We start from the raw sequence: 23,867 nt of genomic DNA, 5'->3' as shown, positions 1-23,867 counted from the left end.
ATGATTAATTTTGCATGTTAAATCGTTGTTTAATCGTATAATTTATTCGTATAAAACAAATAATACTAATTTTAATGATTAATTGAAATTTTTGCGGTTAATTTATTTGTTCCGCCGACCTCTAACTATAATAGCGTCTGCTTTAGCTGCTACCTAATTACATTTTAATAACGAACCAAGGGGGGGGGGGCGTAGCGATAGTTTTCGGTCGCAAATAATTAATAGATGTGACATTTTAATGAAATTTGAGAGTCAACTTTTAAATTGGTAATAAACTTTAAAGCAGCCTATGCAAGACGTTATTAAAAATTAAAATTAACTAAATAAGACAGTTGCATATCAAAAGCTAGTCACACTTGTATTTGCCACCAATAATTATTATAATAACGTAGGCGACGCTCCTATTGACTGAAGACAGTATCAGTCACGTGCTTCCTCCCTGCTAGAACAGTCCGGCTGTTTATTGGATAGTCAAGAGTTTTTAAAGACGGGGGCCTTGATAACAGCATTATCTGGTAAACTGCCGCTGGATATAGTTGTCGTTTTCGAGAGGCCTCCAAAATAAGTAAGTCTGAAATTTGGACTTCGTCGATAACACTATTTTTAGAGTTACTTTATGTTGTAGGAGTTTATAGCGTTAAGAGTCTAAATATTAATAACTACAAATTAATAAAGTTTAATTTTTATTGTTTTAATGCGAAGTTATATAGATATATTTTGAAGGTATGAATTATTACCCTGGTGCCTAAAGTTTTAGCTCAGCTGATTATTATTATTAACTTTTTAATAAATGCACATTTTTATTGTTTAAATATCTTCCCATTTTAATATTTAAACCTCTTCCCATTTTAATATTTAAAAATCTTCCCATTTTAATATTTAAAAATCTTCCCATTTTAATATTTAAACATCTTCCCATTTTAATATTTTAGTATCCTCCCATTTTAATATTTTAATATCTTCCCATTTTAATATTTTAATATCTTCCCATTTTAATATTTTAATATCTTCCCATTTTAATATTTAAACCTCTTCCCATTTTAATATTTTAATATCTCCCCATTTTAATATTTAAACATCATCCCATTTTAATATTTAAATATCTTCCCATTTTAATATTTAAACATCTTCCCATTTTAATATTTAAACATCTTCCCATTTTAATATTTAAACATCTTCCCATTTTAATATTTAAATATCTTCCCATTTTAATATTTTAGTATCTTTCCATTTTAATATTTAAACATCTTCCCATTTTAATATTTAAACATCTTCTCATTTTAATATTTAAACATCTTCCCATTTTAATATTTAAACCTTTTCCAATTTTAATATTTAAACATCTTCCCATTTTAATATTTTCAAATTTTAATATTTAAATATTTTCCCATTTTAATATTTAAACATCTTCCCATTTTAATATTTTAGTATCCTCCCATTTTAATATTTTAGTACCTTCCCATTTTAATATTTTAATATCTTCCCATTTTAATATTTTAATATTTTACCATTTTAATATTTTAATATCTCCCCATTTTAATATTTTAATATTTAAACATCTTCCCATTTTAATATTTTCAAATTTTAATATTTAAATATTTTCCCATTTTAATATTTAAACATCTTCCCATTTTAATATTTTAGTATCCTCCCATTTTAATATTTTAGTACCTTCCCATTTTAATATTTTAATATCTTCCCATTTTAATATTTTAATATTTTACCATTTTAATATTTTAATATCTCCCCATTTTAATATTTTAATATCTCCCCATTTTAATATTTTAATATCTCCCCATTTTAATATTTAAACATCTTCCCATTTTAATATTTAAACATCTTCCCATTTTAATATTTAAACCTTTTCCTATTTTATTATTTAAACATCTTCCCATTTTAATATTTAAATATCTTCCCCATTTTAATATTTAAACATCTTCCCATTTTAATATTTAAACATCTTCCCATTTTAATATTTAAACCTTTTCCCATTTTAATATTTAAACATCTTCCCATTTTAATATTTAAATATCTTCCCATTTTAATATTTTAGTATCTTTCCATTTTAATATTTAAACATCTTCCCATTTTAATATTTAAACATCTTCTCATTTTAATATTTAAACATCTTCCCATTTTAATATTTAAACCTTTTCCCATTTTAATATTTTAACATCTTCCCATTTTAATATTTTCAAATTTTAATATTTAAATATTTTCCCATTTTAATATTTAAACATCTTCCCATTTTAATATTTTAGTATCCTCCCATTTTAATATTTTAGTACCTTCCCATTTTAATATTTTAATATCTTCCCATTTTAATATTTTAATATTTTACCATTTTAATATTTTAATATCTCCCCATTTTAATATTTTAATATCTCCCCATTTTAATATTTTAATATCTCCCCATTTTAAGATCTCCCCATTTTAATATTTAAACATCTTCCCATTTTAATATTTAAACATCTTCCCATTTTAATATTTAAACCTTTTCCTATTTTATTATTTAAACATCTTCCCATTTTAATATTTAAATATCTTCCCCATTTTAATATTTAACCATCTTCCCATTTTAATATTTAAACCTTTTCCTATTTTATTATTTAAACATCTTCCCATTTTAATATTTAAATATCTTCCCCATTTTAATATATAAATATCTTCCCAATTTTTTTACTCGTTTGTAAATTTGCAAATAACTTAAAATAAATTACAATAGGGTCATTCCATGTCAATTCGACTAGCGGAAAATTTGCCTAATTTCTAATTTTAATCATATTTATTCTACGAGTATAGTAGCTTAAGAAAACTCGTTTCCCAAAGTTTTAGACTTGTAATTAAATTATTTGCAAAGTTATAATTTTTTTTAAATTTTGGGTTATTTTCGATTTAAAATATTTTAAAATGAGTTTTTCTCGAATATTTTGGTACCTAATAGACATATACCAAAGATAATATGCAATTTAAGTAAAATTTAGTGCTGTATCCGAATATGGGAGTCAAATTTCGCTAAAAAAATTACGAAACGAAATAATTGACTACTTGAGGGGACCAATAGACTCCCAGATTTCGACTTGTACTCCAACTTCAATTTTTTTTATTTTATTTTGGGCCCAACAGGCTAGTTACTTTAAATTATGAATGGCATCAATGATAAATTATTTTAAAGCAGAAAAAAATTATTATAATGTTAAAAAAAAACACGAAACGAAATACTTTACTATTTGCGGGGTTCAATAGACTCCCAAATTTCGACTTGTACTCCATCTCAATTTTTTTTCAAAATTTTATATTTTGGGCCCAACAGGCTAGATACTTTAAATTATGAATGGCATCAATGAGAAATTATTTTAAACCGGAATGTTTATTTTATTATTCCAAAAAAGAATCAAATATTTAAAAGGAAAGTAGGAAACCAAATTATTTCAACTTTCTTTTTGATTGAAGCCCATTTGAAGTTGATGGACTTTGCACTTCACAAAGAACATTGGATTCAGGAATCCAACACAAGTATTCTCTAAGTTCTCTTCTTGGCCAGTGGTATGATGTTACTAAACCAGGAGGGTGCAAAAATTTTACGAAAGTTTCGTCATTTTCATCTGAAATTTCAACCAAAACACCGAAGTATATCTTTCCATCGTAAACGCAGGCAACAAATTTCCCTGGTGTTCATTCTGTGAGTGCGGATGTTCCCATTTCTTTACATTACTTCCCACGGACAATTTGAAATTTTCTATATCTCCGGAAAGTCTGGAAATATTTAGTAAAAAATGAAAAGTATTTCATTTCGTGTTTTTTTAACAATATAATAATTATTTTTTTCTGCTTTAAAATAATTTCTCATTGATGCCATTCATAATTTAAAGTAACTAGCCTGTTGGGCCCAAAATTTAAAATTTTGAATTTTTTTCAAGGTGGAGTACAAGTCTAAATCTGGGAGTCTATTGGACCCCTCAAGTAGTCAATTATTTCGTTTCGTAATTTTTAGCGAAATTTGACTCCCATATTCGGATTCAGCACTAAATTTATACTTAATTTGCATATTATCTTTGGTATATGTCTATTAGATACCAAAATATTCGAGAAAAACACATTTTAAAGATTTAAAATCGAAAATAACCCAAAATTAAAATTTTATTTATAAATTTGCAAATAATTTAATTACAAGTCTAAAACTTTGTGAAACGAGTTTTCTTAAGCTACTATACTCGTAGAAAAATACTATTGAAATTATAAATTAGGCAAATTTTCCGCTAGTCGAATTGACATGGAATGACCCAATACATACATTTTATCAATATATTTTATATGAGATATATAATTAAGGGTTAAAGTCCACTATGTAGAATTAATAGCAAAAACCAATTAATTTAATCGATTCTTTGAAAAAGAATACTCTAATGGCAAAAAAAGCTAAAATTCAAAATAGCTAAACAATAACGTCATCAGGAACCCATTGTTGAGTATAATAATTAGAAAACAGGTTTGGTCCCGTTTCGCCGCTTTTCCATTTTGTCGCCTTCCATTTTATTATTCATTATAGTTTTTACATCAATTTCTAATAACAAGGGCCTTATCATAATGCAGGTGGCAATGATAGAGCCGACAGTTGCTTTAAATTCAAAGTCGAAAATATGTACTACTAGCAAGCACGATGGTATAATACGCCGTTTAATTCTTGACCGAAATGAATCTAGATGACGCTTGCTTCTCCGAGGTTGCGCCTATGATCTAGCGTATGCAATAAACTGATCAAAATATAAGCAAACAATGCAAAAATTATATTAAAATGGAAGTATCATAATTTATAAAGTCAAATTTACGAATTATGATGAGGAAAAACTAATAGCGTCTGGCTTAGCCGCTACCTATCTAGGTTTCAATGGCGAACCAAAGGTGGCGTTGCGATAGTTTTCTGACCAAATCTAGAGTGTCAGTGTCAAAAATTAGCATTAAATAATAATAATAAGTGTCATATTTAATTATATTATGTTACTTATGTTATCAGTAATTATGTGGACCAACTGACATACTTCTGGATAATTGTTATAGTTAGTGTCTCTCCAGTCGAGTTATTTTCTACTAGTCTGTTTAAAATTTTGGCAAGAGCGGTCTTCTATCTCCTCGAGGTTTAAAGAAGCCTTAATGCGCTTGGCTCAAATTTAAACACTTGGATAATTTACCTCAAACCAAAAGCCTTTTTGAAGGCTAATTAGTTATTATTTTAAACAGTCTTTTTGAAGACTATTAATAGCTACCTTTTGAAACGGCCCTTTTCAAGGCCATTAGTAGAGACTAGCTACATTTTCAAACAGGCTTTTTAAGACTATTTTTACTTTTTTCAAACAGGCTTTTTAAGACTATTTTTACTTTTTTCAAACAGACTTTTTAAGGCTATTTTTACTTTTTTTCAAACAGCCTTTTTAAGGCTATTTTTACTTTTTTTCAAACAGCCTTTTTAAGGCTATTTTTACTTTTTTCAAACAGCCTTTTAAGGCTATTTTTACTTTTTTCAAACAGCCTTTTTAAGTAAAAATACAAAATTAAAAGAGCTCAGCTTGAAATAGCGCGAAAGTAGACAATGGCCAAAGTAGTCTTCCCCCTTAACGGAGAATCTCCGAAACTCCCGTAACACGTCGCCTTCTACAAGGCAGAATTCGTAACAAACACTTAGCAAATGCACGCGGAACGATAGAGTGTTATATCCAGGTAGGCACTACTATTATTTATCCAAGGTTGCAGTAAAGCGTTTTTTACGTAAGACCATAAGCCTATCATAAGGTCCCCAAAAGTAAAGGTCTAGCGTAGAGCCCCATGTTTACGGCATTGTCCAAGTGAGAAGAAAATGAACGTACGACGATAGGGCAGTAGCGACATCTTCTTTTCAAAATTTCTACGCCTAAATTATTATCTTACTTGGTAGAGCAGCCACGCTCGGGTTGATATATGCCGCACAAAACGCGTCTAAATCTCAAATTTGAAAAATAAATACCTTCAGAAACAAGTTATCCTATTTCTAATAGCCATTTTTAGGTTCTAATGAATCATTTGGCAAAAGATAAGCGTTAATTTTAAGTTTTTAAGCGATAAAATTGCGAATAAGCCTTGGCTACGGTGCTAAGGGTTCGCGGCGGAGATTTCTCCCACGTGGTTCTAAGTTTAAAACGTTCGCGCACGGCTTGCGCGCATTCATAATCCATTTCGCTAAATTTATTTCAGAAATGCATAGTTGAGGACGTAGCCACTAGGGGGTGCAGATTTTGAATACCTTCCTCTTAATAACGGGTATGTGATCGTCGATTATTTGGCCTAGACCTTTGCTTAAATATTTATAAATTATATTAATCTTATATTTAATTAAATATTTATAAATTATATTAATCTTATATTTAATTAAATATTTATAAATTATATTAATCTTATATTTAATTAAATATTTATAAATTATATTAATCTTATATTTAATTAAATATTTATAAATTATATTAATCTTATATTTAATTAAATATTTATAAATTATATTAATATTATATTTAATTAAATATTTATAAATTATATTAGTCTTATATTTAATTAAATATTTATAAATTATATTAATCTTATATTTAATTAAATATTTATAAATTATATTAATCTTATATTTAATTAAATATTTATAAATTATATTAATCTTATATTTAATTAAATATTTATAAATTATATTAATCTTATATTTAATTAAATATTTATAAATTATATTAATATTATATTTAATTAAATATTTATAAATTATATTAGTCTTATATTTAATTAAATATTTATAAATTATATTAATCTTATATTTAATTAAATATTTATAAATTATATTAATCTTATATTTAATTAAATATTTATAAATTATATTAATCTTATATTTAATTAAATATTTATAAATTATATTAATCTTATATTTAATTAAATATTTATAAATTATATTAATCTTATATTTAATTAAATATTTATAAATTATATTAATCTTATATTTAATTAAATATTTATAAATTATATTAATATTATATTTAATTAAATATTTATAAATTATATTAGTCTTATATTTAATTAAATATTTATAAATTATATTAATCTTATATTTAATTAAATATTTATAAATTATATTAATCTTATATTTAATTAAATATTTATAAATTATATTAATCTTATATTTAATTAAATATTTATAAATTATATTAATCTTATATTTAATTAAATATTTATAAATTATATTAATATTATATTTAATTAAATATTTATAAATTATATTAGTCTTATATTTAATTAAATATTTATAAATTATATTAATCTTATATTTAATTAAATATTTATAAATTATATTAATCTTATATTTAATTAAATATTTATAAATTATATTAATCTTATATTTAATTAAATATTTATAAATTATATTAATATTATATTTAATTAAATATTTATAAATTATATTAATCTTATATTTAATTAAATATTTATAAATTATATTAATCTTATATTTAATTAAATATTTATAAATTATATTAATCTTATATTTAATTAAATATTTATAAATTATATTAATCTTATATTTAATTAAATATTTATAAATTATATTAATATTATATTTAATTAAATATTTATAAATTATATTAGTCTTATATTTAATTAAATATTTATAAATTATATTAATCTTATATTTAATTAAATATTTATAAATTATATTAATCTTATATTTAATTAAATATTTATAAATTATATTAATCTTATATTTAATTAAATATTTATAAATTATATTAATCTTATATTTAATTAAATATTTATAAATTATATTAATATTATATTTAATTAAATATTTATAAATTATATTAGTCTTATATTTAATTAAATATTTATAAATTATATTAATCTTATATTTAATTAAATATTTATAAATTATATTAATCTTATATTTAATTAAATATTTATAAATTATATTAATCTTATATTTAATTAAATATTTATAAATTATATTAATCTTATATTTAATTAAATATTTATAAATTATATTAATCTTATATTTAATTAAATATTTATAAATTATATTAATCTTATATTTAATTAAATATTTATAAATTATATTAATATTATATTTAATTAAATATTTATAAATTATATTAGTCTTATATTTAATTAAATATTTATAAATTATATTAATCTTATATTTAATTAAATATTTATAAATTATATTAATCTTATATTTAATTAAATATTTATAAATTATATTAATCTTATATTTAATTAAATATTTATAAATTATATTAATCTTATATTTAATTAAATATTTATAAATTATATTAATATTATATTTAATTAAATATTTATAAATTATATTAGTCTTATATTTAATTAAATATTTATAAATTATATTAATCTTATATTTAATTAAATATTTATAAATTATATTAATCTTATATTTAATTAAATATTTATAAATTATATTAATCTTATATTTAATTAAATATTTATAAATTATATTAATATTATATTTAATTAAATATTTATAAATTATATTAGTCTTATATTTAATTAAATATTTATAAATTATATTAATCTTATATTTAATTAAATATTTATAAATTATATTAATCTTATATTTAATTAAATATTTATAAATTATATTAATCTTATATTTAATTAAATATTTATAAATTATATTAATCTTATATTTAATTAAATATTTATAAATTATATTAATCTTATATTTAATTAAATATTTATAAATTATATTAATCTTATATTTAATTAAATATTTATAAATTATATTAGTCTTATATTTAATTAAATATTTATAAATTATATTAATCTTATATTTAATTAAATATTTATAAATTATATTAATCTTATATTTAATTAAATATTTATAAATTATATTAATCTTATATTTAATTAAATATTTATAAATTATATTAATATTATATTTAATTAAATATTTATAAATTATATTAGTCTTATATTTAATTAAATATTTATAAATTATATTAATCTTATATTTAATTAAATATTTATAAATTATATTAATCTTATATTTAATTAAATATTTATAAATTATATTAATCTTATATTTAATTAAATATTTATAAATTATATTAATCTTATATTTAATTAAATATTTATAAATTATATTAATCTTATATTTAATTAAATATTTATAAATTATATTAATCTTATATTTAATTAAATATTTATAAATTATATTAATCTTATATTTAATTATATATTTATAAATTATATTAATCTTATATTTAATTAAATATTTATAAATTATATTAATCTTATATTTAATTAAATATTTATAAATTATATTAATCTTATATTTAATTAAATATTTATAAATTATATTAATCTTATATTTAATTAAATATTTATAAATTATATTAATCTTATATTTAATTAAATATTTATAAATTATATTAATCTTATATTTAATTAAATATTTATAAATTATATTAATCTTATATTTAATTAAATATTTATAAATTATATTAATCTTATATTTAATTAAATATTTATAAATTATATTAATCTTATATTTAATTAAATAATTATAAATTATAAATCTTATATTTAATTAAATATTTATAAATTATATTAATCTTATATTTAATTAAATATTTATAAATTATATTAATCTTATATTTAATTAAATATTTATAAATTATATTAATCTTATATTTAATTAAATATTTATAAATTATATTAGTCTTATATTTAATTAAATATTTATAAATTATATTAATATTATATTTAATTAAATATTTATAAATTATATTAATATTATATTTAATTAAATATTTATAAATTATATTAATCTTATATTTAATTAAATATTTATAAATTATATTAATCTTATATTTAATTAAATATTTATAAATTATATTAATCTTATATTTAATTAAATATTTATAAATTATATTAATCTTATATTTAATTAAATATTTATAAATTATATTAATCTTATATTTAATTAAATATTTATAAATTATATTAATCTTATATTTAATTAAATATAAATTATATTAATCTTATATTTAATTAAATATAAATTATATTAATCTTATATTTAATTAAATATTTATAAATTATATTAATCTTATATTTAATTAAATATTTATAAATTATATTTATCTTATATTTAATTAAATATTTATAAATTATATTAATCTTATATTTAATTAAATATTTATAAATTATATTAATCTTATATTTAATTAAATATTTATAAATTATATTAATCTTATATTTAATTAAATATTTATAAATTATATTAATCTTATATTTAATTAAATATTTATAAATTATATTAATCTTATATTTAATTAAATATAAATTATATTAATCTTATATTTAATTAAATATAAATTATATTAATCTTATATTTAATTAAATATTTATAAATTATATTAATATTATATTTAATTAAATATTTATAAATTATATTAATATTATATTTAATTAAATATTTATAAATTATATTAATATTATATTTAATTAAATATTTATAAATTATATTAATCTTATATTTAATTAAATATTTATAAATTATATTAATCTTATATTTAATTAAATATTTATAAATTATATTAATCTTATATTTAATTAAATATTTATAAATTATATTAATCTTATATTTAATTAAATATTTATAAATTATATTAATCTTATATTTAATTAAATATTTATAAATTATATTAATCTTATATTTAATTAAATATTTATAAATTATATTAATCTTATATTTAATTAAATATTTATAAATTATATTAATCTTATATTTAATTAAATATTTATAAATTATATTAATCTTATATTTAATTAAATATAAATTATATTTATCTTATATTTAATTAAATATTTATAAATTATATTAATCTTATATTTAATTAAATATTTATAAATTATATTAATCTTATATTTAATTAAATATTTATAAATTATATTAATCTTATATTTAGTTAAATATTTATAAATTATATTAATCTTATATTTAATTAAATATTTATAAATTATATTAATCTTATATTTAATTAAATATAAATTATATTAATCTTATATTTAATTAAATATTTATAAATTATATTAATCTTATATTTAATTAAATATTTATAAATTATATTAATCTTATATTTAATTAAATATTTATAAATTATATTAATCTTATATTTAATTAAATATTTATAAATTATATTAATCTTATATTTAATTAAATATTTATAAATTATATTAATCTTATATTTAATTAAATATTTATAAATTATATTAATCTTATATTTAATTAAATATTTTAGTATTTTAACGTAAAATTTGATCGTGATCAGGAATTGAACTCGGGTCGCATTGTTACCATGAGGATAGTTCACCGCCGAGCCATTGACTTCCTTAGGGAAAATTTTAAAGTAAATGAACCATTATGACAAGGCGGCGTTTTTACCAAACGGATGAATACAATATCTGTGGATATTTCTTATTGAACTTTGTTTTTTAATTTTTGTGAACTTGTTAAAGTCTTTATATTTTACGTATGAAAATTTAAAGGTCAAATCTTGTTTGAGGTTTTTTTTTCCCACGAAAACGTCCAGTTTTGGAGGAACCTTTACAGTGTGTACGTCGTGTTATTTAGCTTATCCGGTTTCATAATAATAACGTCGAAAATTCCTGTTTGTTAATGGTAAGGTGTCGCACTTCTTGCTATAATTAAATTTTCTATTGTTTGGTTTCTAAATTTTTGAAAGAATTTGTTGCTTGATTGCGTTATATTTTTCTTCCGGTTATTTTTTCTTTGAAGCCTGTTCGATGCATGATTTAATATTATATATTTTCTATTAAGTATTTTTGCTCTGAAGCCTGATCGATTGAGTTATTTTATATTTTTCTATTGGTTATTTTTGCTCTGAACAGGGGCGGATTAACCCTTTCGGCGCCTTTAGGCACAGAAAAATTTGGCGCCCCTTGGAATTGGTCAGCTAAGAAGGGGCGTATCGGTTTATAATAAATAAATAAATATATTTTAGTTTCCCCAAACCTTTTCGGCGTTATTTTGAGTCGGGGCAAGCCAGGTACATGGACCGTGGGGCTTTATCAGAGTTTTGGCACCCCTAGAAAAATGGCGCCCTAGGCACGTGCCTACTTTGCCTAATGGTTAATACGCCCCTGGCTCTGAAGTCTGATTGATTGGGTTGTTATCATATATTTTTCTATTGGTAATTTTGGCTCCGGAATTTGGTCGATTGGGCTTTTGTATTTTAATTTGTTGATTGTGTTGAGCTTTTGGGTGGTATTGTTAGCATTACACTATTGATCTTTGTGTGAAATGGTTTAAAGTAGGTTTTTTTGTTATTAAGGAATTGTTTTATGCCACGAGGTTTGTTTTATTGAATTTGGTGTAGTGCTTTTTAAATAAGAGTTAGTAAATTTTGAATATTAGATGGCAGGAGACGAGGGTTTATCTAAAGAAGAACTAAGAAAGAGTATCGGTTTTACCCAGGTTATCTTTATCATGGGCGAGTGTTGACATAAAAAAATGAGCGTTAAAGATGCGTCAAGTATTGCGTAAGTGAGAAAACCAATAACAAGTACCCTCTGTAGATATTTCTTTCATTGAAATTGGCTTCGTATTAATTGATAAACATGTACTGATAAGAGGGTTAAACTCAATTGTACATTGTTTTAGTACGTCTAACTCACTGTTGTAACTATTTAATTCATAATATTCTGAATAAATTAATTTCGGTTGTTTCGTCTCAATTATTTTTATTATAATTAAAATTTTATACCGGCTGGGATCGAACCAGGATTACGTTTTCAGTAAATAACTCTGAATTGCGGAGATATATCATTAAGGGTCATCTCGATAAATTAATACAACTAGGGACAATTCTTCCGAGGAGAGGTATATTTTGGCTTGCCAACTTGTTAGTTTTACACGAGCCTAGTATAGTGATACTATTGCTATGGACTGAATTAAGTGATGTATGTTTGTTGTTTGTTGGTCGTGGAAAGCGACTTGACGGTAGATGGAGCTGCGAAAAAAACTTTTAAATTAGACGATACCGGGAATCGAACCGAGATTTCTGGACGCGTAGTCTCCAAAACCGACGCCTTAACCAATTGAGCAACGCCGCCACCTTCGGTAACCTCGCTTAAACTTTTAGCCTTGAACACTTTTATTGTTTGTATAGTAACTCTTTGACGCGTACGCGGTGCCGTTAATTAATTAATTTTGACCAGGTTTGGGCTCAGTTTGCCCCACTGTGCGCCCGTACAAACACAACAAACACAACGGACTCAACACCCACAACCGTCATAATACTAACACAACAAACTCAACGTCGCTCGATGACTTAGACCTAGGGTGGTGCCTTGGGTATTAGCCTAGCTGATTATTAAAAAAAAATTAAAAAATTAACCGTCATAACACAAACTCAACATTCACACCCTACACATAAACATTACGATAACGAAATATCCAATCGAAAACGAAAAACAAACCATCCGCAAATTAATCCGTTAACGCTCACCATCGCACGGTGGTTTTGCAAACCCTTCGACTTCGTTCTCTAATTCATAGCGACTGCGAACGCCGAGATTTCTAAAAACTGCGTACGCAATGATTAAGCTTTGCACGGAAAATGCGAACGCGTTCGTAGGACAGACAGACAGACACACAGACACGGTGATTGTATAACCCCTCCTGAGGGACTTTAACGTATGGTTTGTAAAAGGGGGTCGAAATTGTGCCCCCTGTTTACCTGACAGACCTGAAACTAGCCATCGTTAAAAGTTGTGTAGCCCCACACTGTAATTCAACCTTCCCGCCACGCCCGTGTCACCCTTCGTGAAAAATCCACTGGGGGGGAGGCGAAGTTTGAGGTTCACTTGACCTTTAACGCCGAAAATATACGTAAAATAACGCGGAAAAAGGAACGACAATTGCGACAAAGTAACTAGCTAAATACAAGCTATAAAAGTGTTCAAGGCTAAAAGTTCAAGCAAGTAATTTGCAGCGGACGGCGTGACTCACTTGGTAAAGGCGTCATTTTGGAAACTACGCGGCCAGAAATCTGGGTTCAAATCCAGGCGTCGCCATTAATATAAATTATTATATAATTTATTTTTCGCAGCTCCATCTACCGTGTCGTCGCTTTCCACGACAAACAAACAAACAACACTTAACGACACTCCGTCCATAGAAATAGTCCTGATTTACTTAAAACCCCCAAATAATAATAATAATAATCAGCTAGGCTAATACCCAAGGCACCACCTTAGGCCTAAGTCATCATGCGACTTTTGAAGCCCTTAATTCAGGTGGCCGGGTTACCTCCCCTTCTAGGAAGTCCCTTTCTTTCACACTAACTCCCCTTCTACGAATTTCACACTAACCCGTTAAAAAGTTTAAAGGTCGGGACTGGCGCAAGGGTTGGTCCCGGAGACAGGGGGAGCCACAATCGCCTCCTTCTCCACCTCTAACACCCCCTCCCCCCGGGCCGAGACCAGCCGTGAAATAGATAAGGGAAACAAAGTGCCGAAAGTCCAAAGTCGAGTAAAATAAAATTGAATTATGAGTAAAATTTAATTAGATTAATAACCATGTGAGGTATTTGGCGCGTTTAGTTGGAAATCAGGCCCTGAACATTGAGTTAAAATTTCAAAGCTTTAGGAACATAACAAACAAATAAATAAATAAATAAAAGGACAAACTTTAAGACTTATAGTTATAGATTCCTTTAAACTTTGGGTTTCATAGTTTTATTTGGAAAATAACCTTAAAGTTTTCGTATCAAAAACCGTGTTATTTCAAGATGACGGAAGACCGGAAGTACCCGAGATACCAGGTTGTGGATGGGTTAACTATACCGGAATCGTTTTCCGGGGAGATTTACAGAGACGCATTGAAGTACGAACCGAAGGATGATGACGTCTTCATCGCCACATTCCCTAAAAACGGGACAACGTGGACGCAAATGCTGATCTACCTGATTTACCGAGATGGACAGCCACCTGGACAAATGAACGAAGTCTTCGCCACCAGTCCCTTCTTGGAGATGTACGGCAGAGAAAGCGTCGAAACGAGGGTCAAACCCGGCACCATCAAAGGTATACCGTTAATTTGAGGTCATCACTCATTGGTTAGTATATAGAGGTGACGCGTTCTCCTATTGGGTCATCCGTAGATAATGCCTTCATCTCTTATTGGTTACGCATAATGACATAATAATAATAATCAGCTAGGCTAATAACCAAGGCACTATTGGTAAATAATAGTAATATGGCTTTTTATCGCCTTCTGCTATTGCCAATGCGTAGTTGATATTTACCTTAAATTTTAATGCGTAGATGACGCTTTACCTCATTGTATAATGCTTAGATGACGCTTTACGTCATTGGCCAATGCTTAGAGGACGCTTTATCTCATTGTATAATGCTTAGATGACGCTTTACCTCATTGTATGATGCTTAGATGACGCTTTATCTCATTGTATAATGCTTAGATGACGCTTTACCTCATTGTATGATGCTTAGATTGCGCTTTACCTCATTGGCTAATGCTTATATGACACTTTACCTCATCAATAGATAATGCCTTCATCTCTTATTGGTTACGCATAATGACGTTTTATCCTATTGGTAAATAATAGTAATATGGCTTTTTTAACGCCTTCTGCTATTGCCAATTCGTAGTTGACCTTTTACCTTGTTTGTTAATGCTTAGATGACGCTTTACCTTATTTGTTAATGCTTAGATGACGCTTTACCTCATTGGCTAATGCTTCCATGACGCTTAAAATCATTGGCTTATGCTTCGATGACGCTTTACATCATTGGATAATGCTTCGATGACGCTTTACATCATTGGCTAATGCTTCCATGACGCTTAAAATCATTGGCTTATGCTTCGATGACGCTTTACATCATTGGATAATGCTTCGATGACGCTTGACATCATTGGCTAATGCTTCGATGACGCTTTACATTATTGGCTAATGCTTCGATGACGCTTTACATCATTGGCTAATGCTTCGATGACGCTTTACATCATTGGCTAATACTTCGATGACGCTTTACATCATTGGCTAATGCTTCGATGACGCTTTACATCATTGGCTAATGCTTCGATGACGCTTTACATCATTGGCTAATGCGTCGATGACGCTTAACATCATTGGCTAATGCTTCGATGACGCTTAACATCATTGGCTAATGCTTCGATGACGCTTAACATCATTGGCTAATGCTTCGATGACTCTTAACATTATTGGCTAATGCTTCGATGACGCTTTACATTATTGGCTAATGCTTCAATGACGCTTTACATCATTTGATAATGCTTAGATTACGCTTTACATCATTTGATAATGCTTAGATTACGCTTTACCTCATTTCTTATTTTTCGCTTTACCTCATTCTTTGTCACATGGTTTTCATGTCAATGTTGAAGGCGTTTTAACACTTATTGGCTTACATTATCGTGTCAGGTGATGCACCAAGGTTATCACTCCATTCTGACAAATTTAATCTTTATTTTTAATTAACGTAATGGATAATGGGGGTATGAAAGTTATCTTTATGCTCCAAAAACGTTATTCCGATAAAGGTTCAAAATACGTTACGGCTTATCGTGGCTTATAATTTGCGCTTGTACGGTTTGAGGAACAGATTAGTTTACTGTTGGAGACGAACACTTTAATATTATAATACCTGTTGTTTTGAAAATTTAGGGTTAAGAAATTATGACTGAATTTAAAATCCCCTTTTCACACTCAACCAAATCTTAACTCCGGTGAAGAACGTTAGAAGTTGTTCCCCAAATCCTATATTGGACCAATAAACTAGTGGACCCGAATCTAGATAGTGTGCTTGTGCAGAGCCGCTTGTAGCGCTGCAGTGTCCGATATTGGTAATATTTACACTCAAATTTAATTTAATTGATGTTAGGACTAATATCTTTAGTTCATTATTGAACGTTTTTGCGCACGTGGTTTCTATTTGGGTGGAAACTTTTCGCAATTCTCTCGGTAGGAGCGCTGGATTTTTGTGAATGGCATTTTTGTTTAAGATTCGGGTGCATTAGTTTATTATTAAAACATGATTCTTCACAAATCAGTTTGAAGGGTAAAATTAAAGGGTTGGACTATCCCAAGTAACAGTTAATGAGATATGTTTGAAATTGGCATCCACTAATTTATTTGTACCAGATTTTTCTTTATACTCCATTAAGTTAAGCTTCCAAGGCAGTAGCTCCCTCTTGCAGGCCCGTAGCCAGGATTTTTCAGTTGAGGGGGCCGAACAAAATCCTAAGGGAGCCCCCTTAAAAGTCTATTTATCTCTAAAGACCTATGAGCCTATGATTATTTTAAAATGAGTTTAAAGGTCCACATGGTCCACACTGGCGTTTGAAATTGGAACACGTGCACTGACGTGCTTTTAATAGATATACAGGATGTCCACTAAAAACGAAAAATGATGAATAACTGGAAAACGGGTTTTTTTTTAAATTTCAAATTTCTATGGGACATTCCTCGTGCCGGGGGACATGTACTGGTGTAAAATTGAATGATTTTGAACCATGTCTTCAAGGTCATTCCAAAAACTATCTCGAGGACCGTTGGGTTTACGGATTTGGTTCCAATTAGAAAGATGTTGCTATTACTAGTTGCTATATTACTAGTTCAAATAACTTTGATTTGATCAAATTTGACCAATCAGAAGCCGATAAATTGAGAACATATTGAGAACGTTCTATTATTCTGAAACATAGAACGTCACTACAAGAAGGGAAAAAAGTGAATTAAGCCTCAGTTAGTATACTTGGGTAAAGGTGAAAAAACGACGACACCGGAAAATAGCATATAGACTAAACTAAGGAAAATGAATCTTAGTTAGAGTAGTCCAATCAATATTTGTATTTCATTACGTGCCACATTATTGTTTCTGCTAACACTTTCAAATTTAAATGGTGGTAAATAATATAGTTTGGACATTACAAAAAACCATTTACTAGTGCAAGATCACATTTATAAACAACTAAATTTACAGCTTTTTTGAGTGCACTTAAAGTTTATTTACATTTTATAGTGCATTGAAAAACGTTATTAAATTTATTTGATTTTAAATAGTTTGGACAGTTGGACTTAACTTAATATAATATGTGAAAAGGATATTTTTTATTGATTTTGTTTACTTTGATATTTTTCTAGGGGCACAATGATTTTTATGATGGGGCACTTTCAGATTATTTACAATGGGGGGCCTGCCCTCTTCAAAAAGGAACTTTATCTAAGGAAATAAAAGTCGTATAAATATAACATGTCATATTCGTTCCAGTTCACCTTCCGTACCACTTAACGCCGAGATCGGACAAGGCCAAATACATCTTCGTGGTGCGCAACCCGAAGGACGCGTTGGTGTCTTTTTTCCACTTCACTCGTCAGCACGGCTACTGCTTCGAAAACGGAGACTTTGACACTTATTTCGACATCTTTATGAATGGCAAGAACGATTTCGGCGAGTATTTCGATTTCGTCCTGTCCTGGTACGAACACCGCCACGACGCCAATGTCCTCTTCGTGTACTTCGAGGACATGAAGAAGGACATCCGTAAAGAGATCCTACGACTGGCCAACTTCATCGACCCACACATGGGTCAGAAAATCGAAGAGAATCCGGACATCATGGAACGCATTGTTGAGAACTCCAGCGTATCGAACATGAAGCGATTTAACGAGGGCATGAGTGATCCTTGGGAACAGTTCAGAGGCAAAGACACAGATTTGTCCAAATTACCCTTTCCTAAGGGCCGGATTCACTTCTTGGAATATCTGCGCGATAATCCTTACGAGTTGCCTGAGGAAGAAAAAACAAACGAAAACCGGCAGTTCATCCGGAAGGGTATCGTCGGTGACTGGAGGAACACTTTCTCCGAAGAGCAGAACAAAAGGATGAATGAAAAAATTGAAGCCAAATTAAAAGGCACTGATATGTACGCGTTTTGGAAAGAAGGCGGTTATTTATAATCGTTTTCACTTTTGAAATCGATTTATAAAAATTGTTACTTTAGGAACCGATTTTCGAAACGCAAAGTTACGGTTTGATCCGTGCATGCTGGTCGATTGGTTGTTATTTTTGTTTTGTGGAAAATAAAATTGAAATTTAAAACAGGTGATGGTCAATTCGTGTTGCTACTGCTTCAAAAAATAAAGTCATTAAAAACTACCTATGTAATATGAATGCTTATATTTTACAATTTCGATATTAATGTTTTACCGAAATATATATATTGTGGTATCTTTACTATTCGTTATCGTGTTCAAACAATCATTCCAAAACTTTTATTAGTAAAATAAATATTATCTAGCTTTTGTAACAGTGACAAATATTAATACCGCTAATTTCACACAATACAACCTAAATTAATAAAGTAAACTTTAAATTTTATACAGTATCTTTTGAAAATAATAAAATATTAATTATAAATTTATTAAAGTTATATATAAATATACTATTCGCAACCGAAACGAGTCTAGATGGCGTATCTGCGCTAGCTTCTCCAAGGTAGCACCTATAATGTAGCATCTGCTACAGACAAATTTAAAAGTCATAAGAACGTTTTTATCAAAATATAAGCAAACGATGCAAAAGGTTATATTAAAATTAAAATATCATTATTTATAAAGTAAAATTTACGAATAACGATGAAGAAATACTAATAGCGTCTGCTTTAGCTGCTACCTAATTGCGTTTTAATAACGAACCAAGGGGGGCGTAGCGATAGTTTTCGGGTGCGAATAATTAATAGATGTGATATACAACATTTTAATGAAATTTGAGAGTCAATTGATTAAATTGGTATTAAACTTTAAAGCAGCCTACGCAAGACGTTATCGTTAAAAATAAAAGTTAACTAAAGCTAGTCAAACTTGTAGTTGCGACCAACTTGTTTCGGTTCTCTCCCGTTAGTTTGCGGGTTCAATTGAAAGGTCATTGGTCAAGGTCACGGTCTAGAGCCTAAATCCTATTTTTCATGGTCGATTTCTAGCGGAGAAAACACAATTGAAGCGAAAGATAATTTTCCATTTCAGCTTTCAACTTTCTTATTTTCGTGCTCTTGAAAGCTCAGAAACTTTAAAATATTTCCACAAAAAGTGTTGGCCACACAAACCATTTTGTTGAACAAGTTTTGAAAAACAGACGATTTTTCTGGCCAAGGCTTGGGGATTGTAGACCATTGGAACGAAATCCCATTTGTCCGAATGTTCCATTCAACCGAATTCCAATCGACCGAAAACCGCGTTTTGCTCGGTTTTCATTCAATATACCGTTAGTGATACATATTTATATATCGTAGGTTACGTGACGATAGTATATCTATTTGGACTAAACTTTGTCTTAAATATTTATTATTTCGTACCGACGTGTATTTTTAGACCTTTTTCCCTTGAAATTTGATATTTTCCGGGTTTAATTTTGGAAAATAACCTTGATAAGACCCGACGTGAAATAGTTGCCTACCATATCTAACCTAACCCAACCTAACCTAACCTAACCTAACCTAACCTAACCTAACCTTACCCAACCCAACCCGAACTAACCTAACCTAACCTAACCCAACCCAACCTAACCTAACCTAACCCAACCTGAACTAACCTAACCTAACCTAACCCAACCTGAACTAACCTACCCGAAGTGAAAACGAACCAGATTTAAATTTCCCATTCAACTGAATCCCGCCATGTTGGGCTATAAACGAAAATACTTTTCGGTTCAATGGGATTCGGTCAAACGGGATTCGGTTCAATAGTATACAACCAGGCTTGGGTATACATATTTAAATAAACCGATTTTGGTACACATCGTTTTTTCTTAAACTAAACTTGAAATGAAATGAAATGCTTTATTAAACGTGAACAGTTAATAAATACCTACAAGGACAGGAGCGGATCCAGGCCATCTAGTAAGGAGGGGCGATCATGGGCATTCAAAAGTTATCAGCTATTTCTTCACAAATTTATTTGGCAGGTATTAAAGTAGATGGCGCTATCGTTTCTAAGCTCGAAGCCTATATGGAGCGTGAAAATGTAACGTGGAGCTCTCATTTTCGTTTGCTTAAACCTAGGAGCAACAAACAGAACACCCCACACAAGGAGAACGCAACCCGTCAAAAGTCGTGGATTTTCTTGCGTACGTTTTTCATTGGCTAGACGCTTTAGCGCCTGCTGCCGTCGGAAGGGGAAAATTCGGAAATTGTCTTTCCCCCGCCCGTGAAACGTTCAGCGTAAAGGCTCGTGACGCTCGTCCAATGAAATTCGTACACAACCCTTCGTTAGCGTGTTTAAAGGCTAGCTGCGTTCTCCTTGTGTTTGTTGCTCCTAGCTTAAACGAAGTACTTTCTACAACTAGAATTTGTGTTATAAATTGTCTTTCACCAAATAAATATATTTCAATAACTTCAAATTTTTTTATGGTTTTTCAAGTATTCTAAGGGGGGGGCGATCGCCCCCATCGCCCCCCTATGGATCCGCCCCTGTACAAGGATGTACACGATAACGCCACAATATTTACATCACGGTGTAAAAATTTATTATAAAAATATACGATTGTATATTTTGTAGTAGAAATTCGACAACTTTTGGTGGAGCGTGTCAATGAAATAGCAAAGTGTTTACGTCATTTCAGGTCTGTCACAAATTAAATAAAAAATGCTTTTATCAAAGCAGTTGGAAAGTTGATTTAAAGGGTAGTTCGGAGCTATAAAGGCACAGATATTGGAAATGTTTTAGAATTAAAGAGTTATTTTTTGGAATTATTTTAAAAAGCAAAATATATTTCTAAATTAATTTCAATAAATTTTTCCTCACCTTTTATATATTTTAAAACCCATTCCTTAAATTTGAGCCTTGAAACTGTAACAGCAAACTGAGAAAATTTTAAATTGTAAAGGAGTACGCGTGTTTAGTTAAGAATTATGTATATTCTAATGGAAATATTTAAAATGAATTTTAAAATCGGCCGCCATGGATATAAAATAGGGCTGTGGGATAAAAAAATTCGAAAGAAAAAGACATATACCACGAGCTGAATTATGTTGATAAGGCACCATATTTTTGAAACGCTTATTTCTGGCATTGATTTTCAATGCTATAGACGCAGTGCTTCCATATGCGGGGAATTTTTCCTTTTTCCGGAATTTTCAACCTTTAAAAACGCTAAAAGGGAATAATGTAATTTAAGTGGGAAAATGGGAAAAACGATTGAAATTAAATAAAAGCTCATAATAAAAGTAATGAAAGTCACGATCTAAATATCTAAAGCAGCTTTTGAGGATATGTTTATGCAAAATTATTCAAAGGTAAGTAATTTTGTAAGGCCTAAAATGGAGCGTCTATTTTGGCCGGTTTTTCGGGCCAAATTAGCCGGGAACTATTTTGGCCCGTTTTTCGGGCCAAATTAGCCGGGAACTATTTTGGCCCGTTTTTCGGGCTAAATTAGCTTGCCGTCCAATTCTTAGCTATTTTAGCCCGAAAAACGGGCCAAAATAGTCTTCACTGCGCGGCCAACACTATTTTGGCCTGTTTCTCAAATCGGGTGAAAATAGTGTGTGACTGAGTTACCACTATTTTGGCCTGTTTTTCGGGCTTCGATTTTTTTCAGTCCTGACAGCGCGGCGAACCCTATTTTAGCCTGTTTTTCGCGGCAATGAATTTCATGGCTTATTTAGTTCTTATAGAGTGGATTCACTATTTTGCCCTGCAAAAACGGCGAAAACCAAAACAGGCTAAAATAGTGCTTGCCGCGCGGCCGTGACTATCCCCCCCCCCCTGCTACTTTTTTATTCATAGCTGTTCTTTTGTTGCGGGTTTTCTACAAATAACGTCAAACATCTTGTTAAACAACCTAACCTATAGAGCGTGGGTGGACCTAACACGAGCTGCTAATTTTCCGACAGGTTCGAACCGCTTATGTGGTGAAGTCGTTTATCTTTTTTCTTAGGTAATTTATCTCATTTTTAGTTCCACATCGATATATATAAAAGTGGGACTATTGCTATGGACGGAATGTCGTTAATTAGTTCAACGAGTACTTTAATTTCTCCAGTGGCACACTCGGTGGCGGGGGCGGGGGAATTGTGTTCATTGAACACCACTAGAGTTGCTAATGAAGGTAAAAGATATGAAGTGAGACCTTTTTTATGGTTTAAAGGCCGTAAAGTGGTGTTGTCGTTGTCGTCGTCGTCCACAATTTCCAATATATCTCATAAAAGTAGGTGGGGTTAGACATCAAATTCATTTCAAAGGCCTAGATTTCTTTCCACCTGTCACCCTTTAAATTTACTTTCCTGCGAATATCCTGGTGGTAGGCCAACGTGTTCTGCGGTTGGCCAGCCACCAGGGTACTCGTTCGGCGGGAAGTAAACGTAAAGGGCGACGAGTGCCGACCTTAGAGTTTGCGACGCCCCTTGCAAAGTCCGCTTGCGATGAATGAATTTGGTGAATATTTTTGTGATAAAATACTCGAAATACAGGGATTTAAGGAAACAATTAACACAAAGCTGTTTTACAAATTTAAGTTGTTTATACTCAGGACCTCGTTAGTTAAATTTCGGGTCTTAGGCAAAGCTTTGCCAATTTCAAAATCATTTGCAGAATTGTTATAGCCATATTTTAGTTAGAACCACAACATTTATAATTTATGTTTTAACGATATTCAGTTGTTTACTTCATAAGTATATAGTTGTTATCGAGCGAGCAAAGAAAGCAATAAATTTTTAGTGTGATGTGTTTAAACATTAAATTATTAATTCATTTAAAATTTTTAGACGAAAATTCCGTTCACTCTTCGTA

The 23,867-nt window shown here is 27.8% G+C and overlaps 1 protein-coding gene across 1 annotated transcript; it reads left to right on the top strand.

Annotated features, from left to right (window-relative positions):
* Nucleotides 1-5,656: 5,656 nt before the first annotated feature.
* LOC149958620 (amine sulfotransferase-like) lies at nt 5,657-19,187 on the top strand. Its single transcript, XM_090164985.1, has 3 exons — nt 5,657-5,715; nt 14,832-15,126; nt 18,355-19,187. The coding sequence occupies exons 2-3, from the start codon at nt 14,832-14,834 to the stop codon at nt 19,041-19,043; spliced, it is 984 nt and encodes a 327-aa protein (XP_090021111.1). The 5' UTR covers nt 5,657-5,715; the 3' UTR covers nt 19,044-19,187.
* The last annotated feature ends 4,680 nt before the right edge of the window (nt 19,188-23,867 follow it).

This window comes from Leiobunum rupestre, chromosome 2 (assembly GCF_980474605.1).
Source record: "Leiobunum rupestre chromosome 2, qqLeiRupe1.1.hap1, whole genome shotgun sequence".
Lineage (NCBI taxonomy): Eukaryota > Metazoa > Arthropoda > Arachnida > Opiliones > Sclerosomatidae > Leiobunum > Leiobunum rupestre.
The sequence above is the reverse complement of the archived record's forward strand: the minus strand, read 5'-3'. Positions and strand labels throughout refer to the sequence as shown.